The sequence below is a fragment of the Cheilinus undulatus genome, linkage group 3, assembly GCF_018320785.1.
Source record: "Cheilinus undulatus linkage group 3, ASM1832078v1, whole genome shotgun sequence".
Taxonomy (NCBI): domain Eukaryota; kingdom Metazoa; phylum Chordata; class Actinopteri; order Labriformes; family Labridae; genus Cheilinus; species Cheilinus undulatus.
The window spans coordinates 12,845,246-12,862,835 of record NC_054867.1 but is presented as its reverse complement, the minus strand read 5'-3'; the positions used below and the strand labels follow the sequence as shown (position 1 = coordinate 12,862,835).

General features: G+C 36.6%; 1 protein-coding gene across 2 annotated transcripts in view; it reads right to left on the bottom strand.

Moving 5' to 3' along the window:
• phactr3b (phosphatase and actin regulator 3b) overlaps positions 1-17,590 on the bottom strand; it is an 81,645-nt gene that overhangs the window by 37,785 nt on the left and 26,270 nt on the right. The window contains exons 1-6 of one of the 2 annotated variants that reach the window (XM_041783917.1): positions 12,325-12,581; positions 5,744-5,902; positions 5,515-5,589; positions 5,231-5,371; positions 1,946-2,176; positions 1,664-1,871 (exon numbers count right to left, since the gene is read on the bottom strand). In XM_041783917.1, coding sequence (XP_041639851.1) covers positions 1,664-1,871; positions 1,946-2,176; positions 5,231-5,371; positions 5,515-5,589; positions 5,744-5,902; positions 12,325-12,331 — 821 coding nt within the window. In that variant the 5' untranslated portion in view covers positions 12,332-12,581. Of the gene's footprint in view, positions 1-1,663; positions 1,872-1,945; positions 2,177-5,230; positions 5,372-5,514; positions 5,590-5,743; positions 5,903-12,324; positions 12,582-17,590 lie in introns of those variants that run through there. The other variant, XM_041783916.1, reaches the window with a different exon arrangement.

Genomic DNA, 17,590 nt, shown 5'->3' with positions numbered 1-17,590 from the left:
CCCTACCATCTGAATGTCGCAGCTGAAATCGAGACTTATCAAACCAGGCAACATTTTTCCAATCTTCTATTGTCCATTTTTGGAGAACTTATGTGAATTTTAGCCTCAGTTTCCTGTTCTTAACTGAGGCGTGACCCCCAGCGTGGTCTTCTGCTGCTGTAGTTCATCTGCTTCAAGGTTCAATGTGTTGTGCCAAAGTATTCTGCATACCATGGTTGCAACAAGTGTTTTTTGAGCTGCTGTTGCCTTTCTATCATCTTGAACCAGTCCGCCCATTCTCCTGTGACCTCTGACATCAACAAGGCATTTTCAGCCAAAAGACTGCCACTCTCTGGATATTTTCCCCTTTTTTTCTGGCCATTCTCTGTAAACCCTAAAGATGGTTGTGCATGAAAATCCCAGTAGATCAGCAGTTACTGAAATACTTAGACCAGCATGCTAGCACCAACAACCATGCCACATCTAAGTCACTTAAATCCCCTTTCTTCTTCATTCTGATGCTCGTTTGAACTTCAGCGTGTCATCTTGGCCATATCTACATGCCTAAATGCACTGAGTTGCTGCAATGCGATTGCCTGATTAGCTATTTGTGTTAACAAGCAATTGAATAGGTGTACCTAATAAAGTGCACAATGAGTGAACATTACAAAAGTAAAGATAAAATCAAAAATTTCTTCCACAAAAATTCAGAATTCAGAATCAAAACCAGTTTTTAATAACACATGACTTCGCAATGACTTCTACATATCACAGAGTCAAATTTGTGGAATTAAATACATAATATCTAATCTATATTATGTTAAAGTCGCAAAACCTTCTGCCAAATGAAGTTCTTTTTCAGTAAAATAACACTTTGCTTGTCTTGAAAGCTCTCAAGAGTTCCTCTTTGGTGTACTCTTCAAACTTGCTGTTAGTGAGGTTAAGTAGCCTTATAAATCAATTAAGGTAAGAGTTTTTAAGCACCTGAACCAAAAAAGTCCCTTTGATACACACAGTTTTATTGTTCATGCACAGCAAAGAAAACCTTTTTTTCTCTAAAGATGGTATTATTGTGCTTTCTTAAGTGTCAGTATCAGAACATTTGCTACTATCTACACCTTGCTTTTTTAAATGCATAGTTTAAATCCACCTCATACTGCAGACATAAATGACCACTATTAAAGCATAACAAAAGGCACAGAAAGAGACTTAAATATTATTAATCTGTAAAGTGTTTATGTGGCAAAGTATAATTCCTTAGTTAAGTTCAGGGGTGCTTCTTCAACATTATAATAGGCAATTGACAGTGGGACTACACATATTTGAATAATTGGCAGAGAAAATTTTTCATTGCAATAAACAATGACAATAAACTTGTCTATCTTATTTTTTGTTCTACAGTTGGCTACTACCAAAATAGATCTTATAACAAAATTTAAATTGAACCTGTAGAAAATCAGAAGCAAGACTGTGACACTAAACCATTTATATGATTGGTTGCATTAAAACAGTTCATATTCACAGCGTATTATATGCAAATTTATTCCCCTTACATTTTTATACACTTTCCAGGACTTTTGTTGTCCCATAAGGCTAACAGACTTTCTCTTATTAGATTTTTTGCACTTAAAATTAACCACCAACACCTGAAAAATTGAAACTAAACCAGTGAGCACAGTCTGACCTTTCCTGTCTGTGCTTGGTGGCCAGGGCACGGTGCAATTCCTCAATGATGCAGCTAGGGGGCAGCTGTTGGTGTACTGCCCCCAGGTGGGGGGATCCAGTGGGTGTGGAGATCCTGCCTCTCAACAGGGATCCATGAGGGTCTTTGGGAAGCGTGAAGTTCCTTGGTAAAGTGGCCGGAGACTTTTTCACTGGCACTCGAGGAGCACCTAGAGAAAAATCATCAAAGTGAGCCAATGCAGAAAACGACAAACCTCAGATCAGAGTTCTCTGGTAAACTCACCATCCAGGCTGCCAAGTCTGGTGAGCAGTTTGACTGGCTTGTTGGGTGGATTAGAGGTGCTGGCTCGTCTCTGAGGCAGGGTGGCTGTCGCCTCTGGTTTGGTTTCCACAGTTTCCACCTTCCCAGTTGGCTGCTCGTCGATGGGGTCGCTCATTGAAGTGCTCTCATCTTCTCCATCGTCTTTCTGACTGGGATCTCCCACTGTCTTGGTATCTTCTGACAGGTCTTGCGCTGAAATGAAATATCAGAAAAAGTATTGCAAAGGGTCAGAAAGTCTCTGTCGCCATCTAGTGGACAATTAGGGACACTGCATCTCAAACTGTGGCTGCAAAGAACTTTGCCATACCACTTCAAATTATCAGGGAAAAGTTGCATGATTTTTAATCATCAAGGATCATCTATTTTATAAAAGAATAATCCTGCATTAAATAATACAATTCAATGGGTAGAATCTATCATCTTAAAACACATCAAATACATGGGAACATTGGAAAAATCTTAATGTGTTAAGAACAAAATCAGAGGCTTAGTATTTTTTCTCTATAGCAATGTAGTATTGCATTTATTCATTTCTTTGAATGCATACTTTTAATGCTTTTTAATGTTGGGTGCACACAATATTAAATAACACACATGCAGGAAAAAGCAATAATAGGTAATAGGGAAAAGACAAAATTAGCATCAGATATGGAGAGTATATCTTCCCAACAACTATCACCTCTGATAGCACTAAGCAGGGAAAAGAAAATACACGTCTAAAATGGATTATTCAATATTTAAGACACACTTCATGGGAAAGACTTTTCAATGGGAGAAATTAGAAAAATGACTCATTACTTTTATCCAGCAGCTGTTTGAGTTTGACATTTTGTAGACTGCAAAGTGTATATTCTGCAAATTGCATAACAGTCCTTAACTAAGTGCTACCTTTTATTATGTAGCACTAGTTCATTTAAGGTAGCACTAATTCTCTTAAAAAATTAAGTTCCACTTCAGTCCCAGGCTGAAGTGGTTAAGTAATGTTACCTAAAAGCAAGAACATCCTGGGCCTGAATCTAACAGCTGTCTCAATATCTTCCATATGAATTCCAGGGTTTCCCCTGCACACTGATATAGAATAAGGGAAGGTAAAGATATATATCAAAAATGAGCAATCCCTAAAATTTTACATCTGCTTTTAAAATTGTGACTTAGATACAGACACATTTGTAAATTCTTTGCTGTAGACATTTCTCCCAGTAGTCAAATAGTTACAAAAGAATTGCAGATCTAGTTGAGGATTTTCTGCGATAATTTCTTATACTCGTTATGATATATGCACTCACCAACCATTTTATTAGGTACACCTGTTCACTGCTCATTAATGCAAATATTAAACTGGCCAATCACATGGCAGCACCCAATGCATTAAGGCATGTAAATATGGCCAAGATGATCTGCTGAAGTTCAAATCGACCAGCAGAATAGAGATTCAAGGGACTTTGAATGTGCCCTGGCTGTTGATGCCAGATGGGCTGGTCCAAGTATTTCACAAAGAACTGCTGACCTACTGGGATTTTCACGCACAACTAACTCTAGGGTTTACAGAGAATGGTCTGAAAAAGAGAAAATATTCAGTGAGCGGCAGTTCTCTGGGCCGTAATGCTCATGGCAGAGGTTTGAGCTGACAGAGGGGCAACATGAACTACTCAAACTACTCATTACAACCAAGGTAGGAAGAGGAGCATCTATGAATGCTCACCAAAATTGAACAATAAAAGACTGGAAAAACATTGCTTGGTCCAATGAGCCTCCATTCTGGTGCATCATCTGAATGGTAGAGTCCAAATTTGGCGTAAACAGCATAAAATCCTGCCAGACAACCAACAGCCATGGTGTGTTGTCCTCTCTATTCTGATGCATGGCGTGAACTTCAGCTGATCTTCTTGACCTTGTCTGCATGCTTTAACAAATTAGTATCTGATATTTTTTTTTCACTTAAATTTCATTTGCTTTTTTTCAATAATAACAAAGGCAAAACATTCAAACATACAGACTGGTGTCAGAAAAGAGTAGTCCATTTAGCCTCAATTAAAGTTGTCCATGCTTTTCATGTTCTGTGAACAGATTGTAAGTTGGTCCATTTTTCCCACTTCCGGGTGCTTGAATCTTGTGACAGCCGCAAAGTGTACATAAATTTCTCTATATCGTGTATTTCTTCCACAATGTCCAGCCAGTTTCTCCGAGTAGGGGATCCTCCCTACACCATTTCTTTGTAATAGCTTTCGTCGATGCCGCTAGAAGTATTTCAACCAAGTTAGCTTGTATGTTTTCTTGTGTTAAATTATCCTAATATTGCTTTCATTCCTTTCCGTACTTCTTCCCAAAATATAGTTATTTTCATCGGTGCCAGAATATATGGGTATGATCAACATCCTGCTCTCCACACTTTCTCCAGCAGGGCTGCGAGACCTGCAGAAATCTTTTCTTCAAACTAGGGCTGATAAAAAAATCTGACAATATTTCTACAGCAGAATTCCCTCCAGTATCTAGAGCTAGAAGTCCTCATCTGTGTCCTGCACATGTTGTACCACTCATCTTCTGTTATTTCTGGTATCTGACATTTAATTGGCTGATTGGATAATTCTTTTATGAGCGGCTGAACAGGTATGCCTAAGAAAGTAACCCATAAGTGTATTTACAATAAGTTGATAAGAGTAGATAGGACATCCTGCTTACATTATAACCGTAAATAGTTCTAACACACAACTTCACGGTTCCTGTGGTGCACTGGCATCTATTCTGGACTAAAAAATCCCATTCAGCAGTTTTTGAACAGAATGGTCATTCATTTGGAGCCTTGTTTGAACCAGCCTGGACTTGAGATCAACGTTCACTTCTGAACGTCTCTCTTGGAACTCTACGAACACTTGAGTGGAATCATTTGCTTATTTTGTACAATATGTGCATGTAGTATGCAGCAGGTTTATGAAAACATTTAATATTTGAAAAAGTGGAATATTTCAACTCGTAATATGGTTATTAAGAGCTGGGAAAATTAACCATATAGCCCATTTGTTTGGGATAAAATCAAATCTTTGTGGATGATAAAATGTCCCACAGAGCAGGGATGAACAGCAGTGTTTCATGGTAGTCACACCATTTGATTCATCGTAAAAGACTTTTCTCCCTTCTCTTACAGTCATTCTGTAATTCTGTGTAGTTCATTATTCTTGCCCTTTTAAAAATAAAATACATTATATTAATATGAAAGATCACAGGGGAGATGACAGCATTGGACTCTACCTGTAGAGGCCTCTAAGTCACTTCCCAGTTCTTCATTGGTGCTAGCCAGAGGTGCTACGAGCTCCTCGTCTCTGTCCTCAGCATCAGAGTGATTCGGGGTGTCTGGATCTTCAGCATTACCCCCACAAGCAAGATCTGACTCTGCATATGGTGCACAGTGGAAAAGCACAGGAGTGAGCGAGCAGAGCAGTTGGGCATCATGTGGCTGAACAAGTGAACCGAGATCAGCCTGGAGATTGTGTGTGCGTGTGAATGTGTGTGTGTGTGTGTTCATCATTTTGCACCTGTCTCTGTCTCCCCAGGGTTCCTCCTGACGAGGTCATCTCTCTTCTGACGTACAACCGCTTTCTTCTCCACCGCTAAACAACACAGCACATTTATGAAAGTGGTTCACTGACTGCATGCAAGATGAATTCGTGCAAACCCTGACTCCATGTTTGTTATCCCTGAATGACTCCAAACTAGCCAGTGTTAGTGCCTAAGGCAAGAGCACAAGAAATAAGTAGCACTCACTCGTCGAAGGCTTCAGCTTCTCATTTTTCTTTTTCCTCCATTTCCATGGCTTGAAGATTCGCCCCAGGCTTGCCAGCTTGCTGTTGCGGCGGACGGGAGGCGTACGAACCCCTGAGACCAGGCAACCTGGATGCAGCACCCTCTGCTGGTCCATCACATCTACAACACATAAAAACAGCTAATTTAAAACAGGCTGCAGGCATCAAAATGCACTCTAAACATTTGTGATATCATTCAGGCCACAGGAAAGACAGTAACTACAGGAAGTTGTTAAATCACTTCTAACACAGCTGACACCTCATCATCATATGGGACAAGCAAATGTGGGTCAGTAGCTGTAAATTCTTCAGTGATTCAGGGCTTATTTCTGAGAAGCGAGTGATTTGGAAAAGACAGAGAATTGCATTGTTTGTGTGTGACTCACATGGTTTCAGGGCAGCCAGACCTTCCTGGCCCCAAACCCACGGACAATAGAGGGCTTTTAACAGACAGCTTGAAAAATACAGAGAATAAATAAAAACAGCTTCAGCTCAGCTGCTTTCTGTGAGGTCAATGCAGACATCTGCAGCCAGCACCCCCCTGACTTAACACTACTTTAGTCTGCCACCTTATCTTATTCAAGTGCAGCAGCACATACAGCTCATGAGACATCAAACAGTGATAACAGAACTGGCAAACCTTACATGCAGCTACTGACAGAGCAGCACCTAATAAAGCATGCCCAAATATTCATTCAGTTGTTTTGCATTAGTAAATATTTTAAGTTACAAAAAATATTCATTTCAGTTTAAAAGGCCTGGTTGTTTGAGGAGAATACTTATATTTTACTGTTTTCACACACAATTCTAGACAGTATTTTAAACAAATAACACCCAAAATATATTTAAATTTAAACCCATTAAAAACATAGTTTTCCTGTTTGTCACAAAATCAGTTAAAGGAATGTTCTGGTATTCTTTTTAAGTTGGATCTTATAAGTACTTTGCAATCGCAGTGGCGCTAGCCTCCAGAGATTTCCCTGAGAATTGCTCCTTTAAGAAGGACTTGCTGGTTGTACTGATGGGGTAGCTAGTCTGTACAGCATAACAGATGAGTACAGTTTCTCCACATAATTCAGCGAGTTTTAAGTAAAAATGGTCCAAGAAACAATGTTTGCTCAAATAAACGCTCTATTGAAATTTCTGTCAAAGCGCCAATGCCCAAGCAGCTCAGCTGATCAGGAAATGACGTGATACGCTGTGGCGGAAGAACACATGAATGTTGCATTACAAAACAGTGCCAAACACAGAGGCTTTCTGGTGTGAAAAATATAACACTTTAAAAAATTCACTGGAGCATTTATTTGAACTAACATCCACGGCTATTGCCAAATACCTTAGATGACCCAACTTCAAACGTACCAAGTTATCTTTAAGTTTAAACCTCTTGTCTAGTTTACTTATGTATTGGTGCGGGTATAATTATATTCATAGTCACTTTAGACCTTCAAAGTCCATGATCACACCTGTATGACATCATCATGCCCTATTTTTGTCACGTGATAGCATGAAAACAACGCCACATTTTGCATCGCTATCACTTTGTGTGGAGAGTGTTATTTTCAGGCTCTCTACAAGTTTTAGTTTGGTGTCAATAGGCCAAGTATAACAGGAAATATGATCATTTGAATTCGATATTAAAAAATAAGTAATTCTACACGTGGGGTGCAGTGTCCCATACTGTGAAGGACCGGTGCTGGTCTTTGTTTTCAGAACATCGTTTTTTTATTAGAGAGGAGTATATTTCTCATGAGTGGGCGTGGCTTCAGCTCATTCAATCGGCACACCCACACCATCATAAAGCAGACTTTACTGCCTCATTTTTCATGATTTTTAATCTTAATTTTATATGTTTTATTTGACTGAAATTTGACCTGGTGGTTCATTACACAGTGGCCAGTCATACAACAAATCTTTAGTACAGATTTATTTTATCACTTTACAGGGACTTTAAACTTTGGCATTGTTTTGTGGACAAAAAACACCTTCAGATACACGTGTATTCTTGTGCACAAATATTTATTTGTATCTTGATACATGTCGTTTTACCACTTTTATGTGCAAGTTTACAACATTTTTATTTGTAACTCCTGAAATGACAACTTCATCTTATTTGTATTCTATTTACTTAATGGCAATTTTTAGAATTCTGTTTTTTTTTTTATGTTTTTGTTTGTTTTTTGGAGGTCCTATATCTAAAAACAGTAAGCTCGATTTATAAAGTAGTTTTTATTATTTTTTATTATTTATTATTTATGATTTATTAACATGAGCACAGTAGACATTTCCTGAGAAGTTTACATTGTTAAAATGAAAGAATTAACAAAATGGCAGAAGTAGCTGGTGGACCTTTAATGACTTTAATTTTTTGTTTTTTTTTCTGTTCAATTTTAGAGAAATGCTAAAAATTGTACATTAAAGCTTCCCAGAACAAAAAGACAAATTCAAAGAGCTTGTTGTATCTTAAAATTCCAAGACACTTGGTTTAACATCATGAAAGATGCAAAAAAACATCTTCACACTTGGAAGCCAAAAATGTTTAGCACTGTTGCTTTAAATATAACTCAAGCGGCATATTAATGTAGATCTACCAACCTATTGCTTTACTAATAGAGTGAAGATGCTTTCATTGATTGATTGAGAACGACTGTTAGTCAATGGCTTTTCCTCTTAGCTGCTACTTAGCGCTCCACAGTGTGCAGGATGTTGCAGGATGCATCACAATGACAGACAGACAGGCACAAGAACTACAGAGATCGACTAAGCTGACTTCTGCATCGAGTGGCACAGCAGAGAGGGAGTTAGAGAGAGGTTCCTTAGAGAAAGGACAGAAATAGGCCCTCCCACACAGTCTGGCTCCAACAACGAGCTGACACCTCAGGGAGCCTACAGCTGAGCAGTGGGCTGTACAGGGAGCGCTAAATGAAAGCGCTCATTTTTGTCAGCAGTGTTGGATTTTAGCCCGTGAATGAACTCAATTTCCAAAACTCCTTCACATGTCCCCACAATCTAGAACAGGTTTATAGTTTTACACAACAAAAAAGGTAGGGTGACAATAAGGCTGTCCCTCAGCTGTTCCTATGAGACAGAGATGGCAGAGTTTTAACTTAAATGTAGCCTACATTTTTCTCATTATTGTCAAACAGTAATGCAAGTAGTTATAAACACTATTGCAGGTCTTTGTCTTATGGTAGCTCACAGGTTATCAAACATGTTGTTTATACTGTAAAATTAAAAGTACTTCAGTATAGTTAATGTGCTTGGAAAATAGGGGGAGTTTTCTCCTAAGAAATAACTGTAAAACCAACAAGAAATCAAAATAACTGGACCATTAACAGTCCTATCCTGAAGAATCTATTTGTGAGTCTGTAATTCTAAATAAATCATTTTAATATTCAACCATCATGAAAAACCATTTCTCAAAAAGGCCTGATTTTTATGGCTTTAACATTGGCAGTCACTGTTTCTGGATACAGAATATTTTTAGAAGAGTTGTGAAAGGTCAAATACTGAGTCATCAGTGATACTGAGATGCTACTTCTCTATAATTAGTGCTGTTTATTTTATATTTTTAGTTTACCAAACGTTTTAACAGTATATTCTATGAAAGTCTTTGGTAATAAACCTGAAACCCAGCAAGGTAGCACAAAGAATTGACTACTGTTAGCCTTTTAAATAGGCTGTTTTTCCACCATTGAAATCACTACCTCAGTTAGTAACTGATGAGAGTAAAACAATGAGAAGATCAACATGCAGGCTCACTTACAAACCAATCATCATCTGATTTCTAGAGATACCTGAGTAAGTCATGTACACTGCATAAACCATTATGCTCTATCAGATAATGGCCATTATCAGATGATGAATAATCCAACAACAACAATGTTTTATTCAGTTCACTGTTTAATCTGGTTTCTTTCATTTTGTTACATCCATACATGAGTAAAGTAAATGCACAGATGCAGCAGGAAAAAAAGCAACCATTGCAAATTATATGCTCAATGAAATGAAGGACATGAATATCCTGTTTCTGAAAATCGCCGAGGTGGCGTTTAAAAGAAGTGTAGAGCAGATTCACTGGCACTGGGAGATCACCTAGACTAGCTTACATTAAAGCTAAGAGGCAAAATGATACAAGCTGTACTGCACATTACCGATGCAGAGAGGCTGCTAATGAGTCAGGAGTGACACCATCTCTGCAGCATCAGCGTGTCAAAAGGTGGACTACACAGAAAAAAAGCAGCTTTATTGTTGTACCGTTGAAATTATAGAAAGAAATCCAACTTTTGACAGAATCATGTAAGCTGTTATTTCTCAGTTTTGTTTTTTCCTGATAATGAATTACTGAAGTGCATGTAAATTAAGACTGAATGATTTTCAAAAATAATCAAGTTGCAATTTTTTACCACAATATTGCGAATTCCGATTTACGATGCATTTATTTTTAGGTTCCTCTTCTTATATGTTGTTCAAAAAACACAAACAATAAATCATTCTTTATCATAAACTGAAATAACCTGAAATGTGTTTAATGCAATTACCAGTTTAATGCTTTTCTTTTGCAGCAGAGATTTTAAGCTCTACTCATTATGCAAACATTTAGGTGTTTTTTTTTATAGATCACATAAATCATACTTTTCTTGTACTTGTGTTTGTCTTAATCAAAACAACAAAGACACAAATATGATGATTCCCTTCAAATTAGCAATTAATATCAAGTTTGCATTACTGTGCTGATTATACTACAGAATTATATTTGCTTGTGTTTCTTGTATAATTCACAAGATAAGGGACTTAAAAATAATTGTGTATTAAATCGCAATATTGGGGGAAAATCGCAATGAGATAGTTTTTCATCAAGACTATTGTTTGTTTAGTACAAATATGATCACATTATACAATAATAACATTTATAGAGGAGAAATTATAGCATCTCAGGCAAAATGTGATGCCTTTTTCCCTTGCTATGTTCAAATCAATACGCTAAAACAGGCTGTTTAAACCCAGGAGTGGGGTAACAAAGGCATATCTTGTATTTGACATCAATTCACAAGGTCTATGAAATTCTTACAGAGGTCTGAATTGGTTCAATTTGCAGTAAACAAACATGGGTGCATAGTAAGTTTATGTAATCTAGCTCGAATGTTAAGGGAATTACAAGAGCTGAAGGAGGTGTTATAACCGTCCCTGGTCTCCCCTACATTTGTAAAAGTCAACTTTATCAGGCTTGTTTTTCTACCTCAACAAAGCATCAATATGCAAAACAGTTTAAATAGAATCGAGATTAAAATAAAATTGAATTAAACAAGAAATTAGGCCTAGATAAGACTCAACTGCTGCTTGCTGATTTTCTAGTTTAAAATTTATAAGAGTTCCATATTGATTTTGAAAAGAAAGGCAAAAAGTCATGGAAATTAAACCACTTCTAACCTTTAAGAAGCTTAAACACTTTTTAATTATCAGAAAGCCTTGCCTGGTTTAGTAAATGCCACCAATTAGAGACTTGGATCCAGCTGTTTCATCTGCCTACAAGACCCACAAGCAGATTATTCAACATCATTGCATTTAAAAATGCAAATAAACAAGTGTGGGAGTAAAATAAACATTTACATACTCTGATAAGAACACAGGGCCAATGATGACTAAGTTATAGTTCAATGAAAATCGGTCTGTTGACCCCTCGGCCTCTATCAACTCAACAAAGCTTCTTGACTGCCAACAATGAGAAACAGGTCAGTCGCCCAAGTCATGTGTGCCTGCCTAGGATGCAGTGAGGAATTCAGGTCAAGCCTGTAGTAAGTGTAGCAGCACACACCCAGGGTCAGGCTGCCGTTACCATGGCTACCACGCTGGATGCTGCAGAAAAGGCCCTTGGAGGCAGAGAATCATCACAGCATGAGGAATAGGGAGTTGCTGGGTGGATGAGAAGGCTGTTGCCACACGGAGAGATGGTGAGCTGTAGCCAATCACGGCCAAGCATGCAACGATGCATAATGTAGGCTAAGTCAGAGAGGGAGCTGCTGTATTTTTAATTTGTAAGTTATGCTGAAATATTAATTCATCTGTGAGGGTACTGTGCAGTGTAGTGTGACCTAAAGCAGAGTGCTGCTGCTGCATATGATGATGACTGGAATCCCATCATCCTCATTACTCACATTTACTTTTAACTTCTTGTTGTATGATGCTACAACTCCACAGGGTTTCTTTTATTTCAGACAATTTGACACACAATAAAAAACTGATGGGTTAAGATTATAATGTAATATGTTAGGTTGAAGTATTATAACTTTTTCATTATAATTCGTTGAAAAACGCAAAAAAGCGTTATTCAGCACGCTAAACTCTTGCTGAACACAAGTTAAAGAAAAGTAATTACAAAAATGAAACTGAAAGATGGTTTTGATGAAAGTAACACCAAAAAGTGAAAAACAGCCGTAAAATCAACCACTGCAAGTCGCAAAAGACATGTAACATGACCAACATTATGTTAAAGTAGAAAACATGCGGAGTTTTGCCGTAAATGACCAAACAGATCTTACTCACATAGCATAAGACAAACAAGTATCAAGTCCTTGTGCAGCGCTCGGTATTCACATCATATGTTCCCAGCCGACGAGCTCACACAGACGGAGACTTAAGAATTCACAGCCGCGGTGTTTAAAAAAAATAAAAAATAAAATACAGGTTCATACAGAGTATTCAAAAAGACTCCGTATGATGGTACTGTCAGATAAAGGTGTATAAAGTGTCGAGTACATCGACAACTGGCACAACGCGAGTGAGTACAAACCAAGTGCAGCGGCTGTTAGCTACAAATGTTGATGTGCCATGTGGACCCCGCCCCTCTCGACGGGAGGAGGCGGGCAAATAAACTGGCACACACTCATCATGAACAGCAGAACATAGTGTAGTACTACAACAGGCAATGTTAGAGTATAAATGACATACACAAAACAGAAATACACAAAAAAAAACAGCTGTTACTAATGTTGTAGTCTGTCCAGCAATATCTAACATGATTTTTATGTTTAGAAAACTAATTTGCTGCATGAGTGAAGTAGAATATACTCTTAGTTCAAAGGAGGAAACTAGAAACAGTAAATATATATATATATACTGCCTCAGTCTACAGAAAAAAAACCTAAGTCAAATATTAATACATGAAAAATATACTAGCATACTAAAAAAGTCATCATAATACATTTTATGTTAAAATGTATGTTTCAATAATGCTCATTATTTCCTTATTTATTGATATATCAGGTTAAATGTGATTAGAATATCATTTATATCTGACTAAGTGAAAGGTAACACACCCAGTTCATCCAACAAACTCACATTTCTTATCCTTACTCTGTCGTCTAACACAGTGGTCCCCAAAGTGGGAGTCAGGACTAGGCCTGAGCGATTGATCCCAATATGGCCTGCTGCAATTTTCAAATCCCAGACATTCATGACCGAAGCACAGGGGAGAAAAAGGGTACTGATTACCCGGGCCCACAATAGGGAAGGGCCCTTGAGAAGCCTGCAATGAAAATTGAGTTTTTATTTATTTATTCAAAGAAATTAGTGTCATTATTGAATCAAAAGCAACTAAATGAATTGGTCAACAGACTGAAATTTGTAAATTTGTAGAGTGAAATAAAATACTAGGGGCCCCTGCTCCTCCCTTAAAAATGCCCAAATGTTATAGTCCAGTGCTGCGAAACAATGCACGTAAATTTAATTTAACCACAGTAAAAAAAAATATTGCTCATACATCGGGAAATTATGGTTTAGAAATACATTTAAATGCAGAGATATTTGTAAAAATGATGCAATATTTGTTGCTTGGCTAGTCAGCTAAGTCAGTGTAATGTTCTTTCTGGGGGCCCAAAATCCCTAGCTATGCCCCTGCAGACATTGCAATATTTCCTTGACCTGAAATGTGTTAAAATACCGGTTTGATACAGTTTTTTTGCTGCAGGGATTTTATGCTCTACACAATATGCAGACATTCAAATGACAGTTTTTGTTTTTTTTTTTTGTTTTTTTACAAAAATCCTACCTTTCCATTTTCATGTATATTATTTTCTTTATCAAAACTAGAAAAACATAAAAAATATACCCATCAGTTTTGCAATTGATGTCAAATATGAGCCAAAATCATGATTAGGTATTTTTTCAAATCTTTCATCCCTAGTTTTATTTATCTTTTATTGTGATGGTTTTAATATAGAATGGTTTATTGCTTGTGTTTGCTGAACAATCCTTATTATGAGAACATTTAAAAAAAAAAAAAAAAAAAAGATTTGCATATTAAATTGCAATCACAATATTGGGGGGAAAACTGGGTGGGTGGGGGCATTGGCAGAAAAGATTTGGCATATTTTTCATGGGTGCAACCCACATACTCAGCTCTGCTGCTCATCCCACAAATGCATGATCCTTACAAATGTGGCATCATTTAAAAGGGTAATAAACATGCTTTCCAACAGTATAAGATTTATTGCCAAGAAGCATTGTTACAACAAAGAAATAATGTACCAAACACAAATTGCCTTACTTTTTGTTTTAAGTTTATATAGAAAATTAGTTCAATTCAAAATTATTAATTATAGGTGAGATTCATGCTGAAATCAAAGTAATGTTTGAAAAATCTTTAAAATGTTTGTCTAATATTAAACATGCATGGCTGTGTGCAATTGTGATTTAACCACCTCCAGGTACTGCAGGGGTCCCCAGTCTCTGGTACCATAATTTGGGCTCACAGGCTGAAAAGGAACCCTTGGTTTATCAGAAACTAAAACAAAGAAAAGCTGCAAAACTTTAGATGAAATATGTGATAAACTATTATGTACATTTGTGTATGTTTCTTTCAAAAGCCAAAATGGCTTTTTGTTTGTTTTGGCTCACATATAATAATTCAAATGTTATCAACAGTCTCCAAACTCATTATCCATAGCAGCATAGTAGCATTTACAATATTCAATCAGCGTCATAAAAAGTTGTTTGAAGTGCATGTCAGGTGAACCTCAAAGGTACCCAAGTTTGTGTGTCATCACATCATATTATAGCATTTTTAAAACATCTTCTCCAGTATATCAAAGAGTGTTTTTCAAAGTTCAGGAAGTGTGCTGGGTAGATTAGAGATACAAAATGTCAGGTGACGGTGTAGCTCTGTTGGCAGAGCAGGCTCCCATAAGCAGAGAATCTGGGCACCGGTTGCGGGATAAATTCCCGGTCTCCGTTTATGTTTGATGCCTGTCTTCTTTTATTCTCTTTCCCCACGTTTCCTGTCTCTCTTCAGCTGTCCTATAAAATGAAAACAAAATGCCCAAAAATAGTTGTTAAAGAGTATATAAAATATCAGTTGTGTCAGGAAGAAGAAATAAATGCAGACTACGCAGCTTCAATATCTTTTGCATAGTCACTTTAAAATCTCAAAGATCCATTAGGCTTTGCTGTCCAGGAACTGCAGCTTTAAAATATAAATGGTTATTCTTGTATACCTGCATTGTAGAGAAATCAACTTCTAACGTCCATCAGAATTACTGTAGATAATTTCTAAACAACGATGCAGCACAGTGCAGAAAAAGTGTGAAACATGATAAGAGTAGTCCTGTGTGGGAGATGCAACAATATGTGTAAACACTTAAGACTGCAAAAAAGAGACAAAACAGAAATGTGCAGGAATTAATGATATATTATAAAACCGAATGTTTTAGGGTGTTGAAGCGTGTGTGTTTGTATACATGCTTGTGTTGAGACAACAAACAGGAAATAGCTTGAAGATATCAGGGAGGAGAAAGGTAAGAGTAATTTTTTTAGTCAAGATTGGGCTGAATAAATATTTAATGAGGATATAAAAAATACATCTCGCTTCCACGCCCTACCACTGCCATACCTTTCTCCTGATGCAGGGGAACCCTTACCTCTGTCACCCCCTCATAAAAACAGAACAGGCCAGTACAAAGAGCCAAGGACATCAGGTTAGACAACCAAATATAATCTTACAAAAATTATCCTGTGGTTTCTAATAAAACATAAAGTAAAGACAACTTTTATAGTTTTTAAATGTGGTGCCACATATCTGTCATTCCCTCTCATGCAGGGGTGTCAAACTCAAGGTCTGGGGGCCAAATCTGGCCTGTGGAACAGTTAAATCCGGCCCCCAAGATTATCTCATATTTCTGCTATAACTGGCCCATCAGAACAAGGTCTGCTGATTTCCTCAAGTATAAAAATGTAAACTTATCCTTGATGATTTAAGATAACCTTGTTAAGTCATAAAATGTTTTATGTTTGTATATTGTGTTTTAATTTCATATTTTCAATTTTGCTTCTCACAATTAGTACTCAAACTTAGGTTTTTGACTTTTTATTTTGTACATTGAGCATTTCAACTCATAATTTGGACTTCTTATATAAAATTTTGAGCTTTTAGATTCATAATTCTAAATTTTAAGTCATATTTTGAGCTTTTGAAGTAATTATTTTGTTTTTCATCTGATATTTTCAACTCCTAACTTTGGCTTTTTAATCCTTTTAGACTCACAATTAAAAAACCTTGAATCATATTTTGACTTTTAATTTCATGATTCAATATTTAACTTCATATTTTGACCTTTTGAACTCATGGTTTTGACTTTCTTTCTAATATATTTGAAAGTTTCTAATATCTTTGTTTGAAAAAACATTATTTTTCAATTTCATGTTCTGACATTTTTAAACTGATAAATTTACTTTTCTTGTGAGCCTTTAAAGTTAGCATTTTAACTATTTTCATTTCAAAATCATTTATCGTCATTGCTACGTTTTTTTTTTCTTCTCATATTTCATTAGTGGTGAAACAAGGTTGACAGTTTATGGTTGAACAAAGTGACCCTGTTAGGCCCTCAGATTAGACCTGAATCTAGAATATGGCCCCTGCTGTTACTGAGTCTAACACCTTTGCTCTAATGCACCAGGCCCAATTTTTCATGTTCCTCCATTGTTGTGATATGATGTGAAGTGTATTCCTTATTGAAGATGGGGATAATCAATGAGTGCATTTTATTAGATTGGTTGTGTGCACTGGTTTAGTTTAGTTTTTTTTATCTTCGCTTAATTTATGTGTCCTTTTTCAAGAAATAGATTTAACATACCAGCACACGAATAATTTCTCTCTGCTGTTTTGAGCACCATCAAGTCAACTTGGATTCAACCAAACCATAATTACTAGGGATGCACGATATTATCGACCTGGTATTGGCAGATATAAAAATTTCAGCTGAAATTTACACCCGTTATTTTGGCCATGAATATCAGCATATATTGACTTTAAAAGCTGGCCATATATACTGATAAATTATTGGAGTTTTAGGCTGGAACAACAGACCCATGAACGTCGAGATCATTTTCTTTATTTATCTTCATTCTTTAAACTTTAAAGTGTAATTTAAGACAAGTTTGTTTCTTTTTTCATGCTCAAACCTTAAATTGTGTTCAAAGGACTGAGTTTTTAGTTATATAAAACATACTTAAATATTGGTATCGATATCGGTAGCTAAAATGAATCTGTAAATGTCAGATATCGGCAAAAATCCATATCATGCATCCTTAATTTATCATAGATTAGTATGTGAAAGGAACACTCTATCTTATAAAATAAATATAAGATAAAATTAAAAGGATCAAGTATTTTTTTATTAAATAAGTGGCCATTTTAGCATTTTAGATCATTAAATGCATACCTCTGTATGGGGCTTCTTATATTTCCCCTATAGAGTCACAAGTGGCCACTGAACAATAGTGTTTAGAAAAGTTAATCTGTCTGTGTTATGCACAA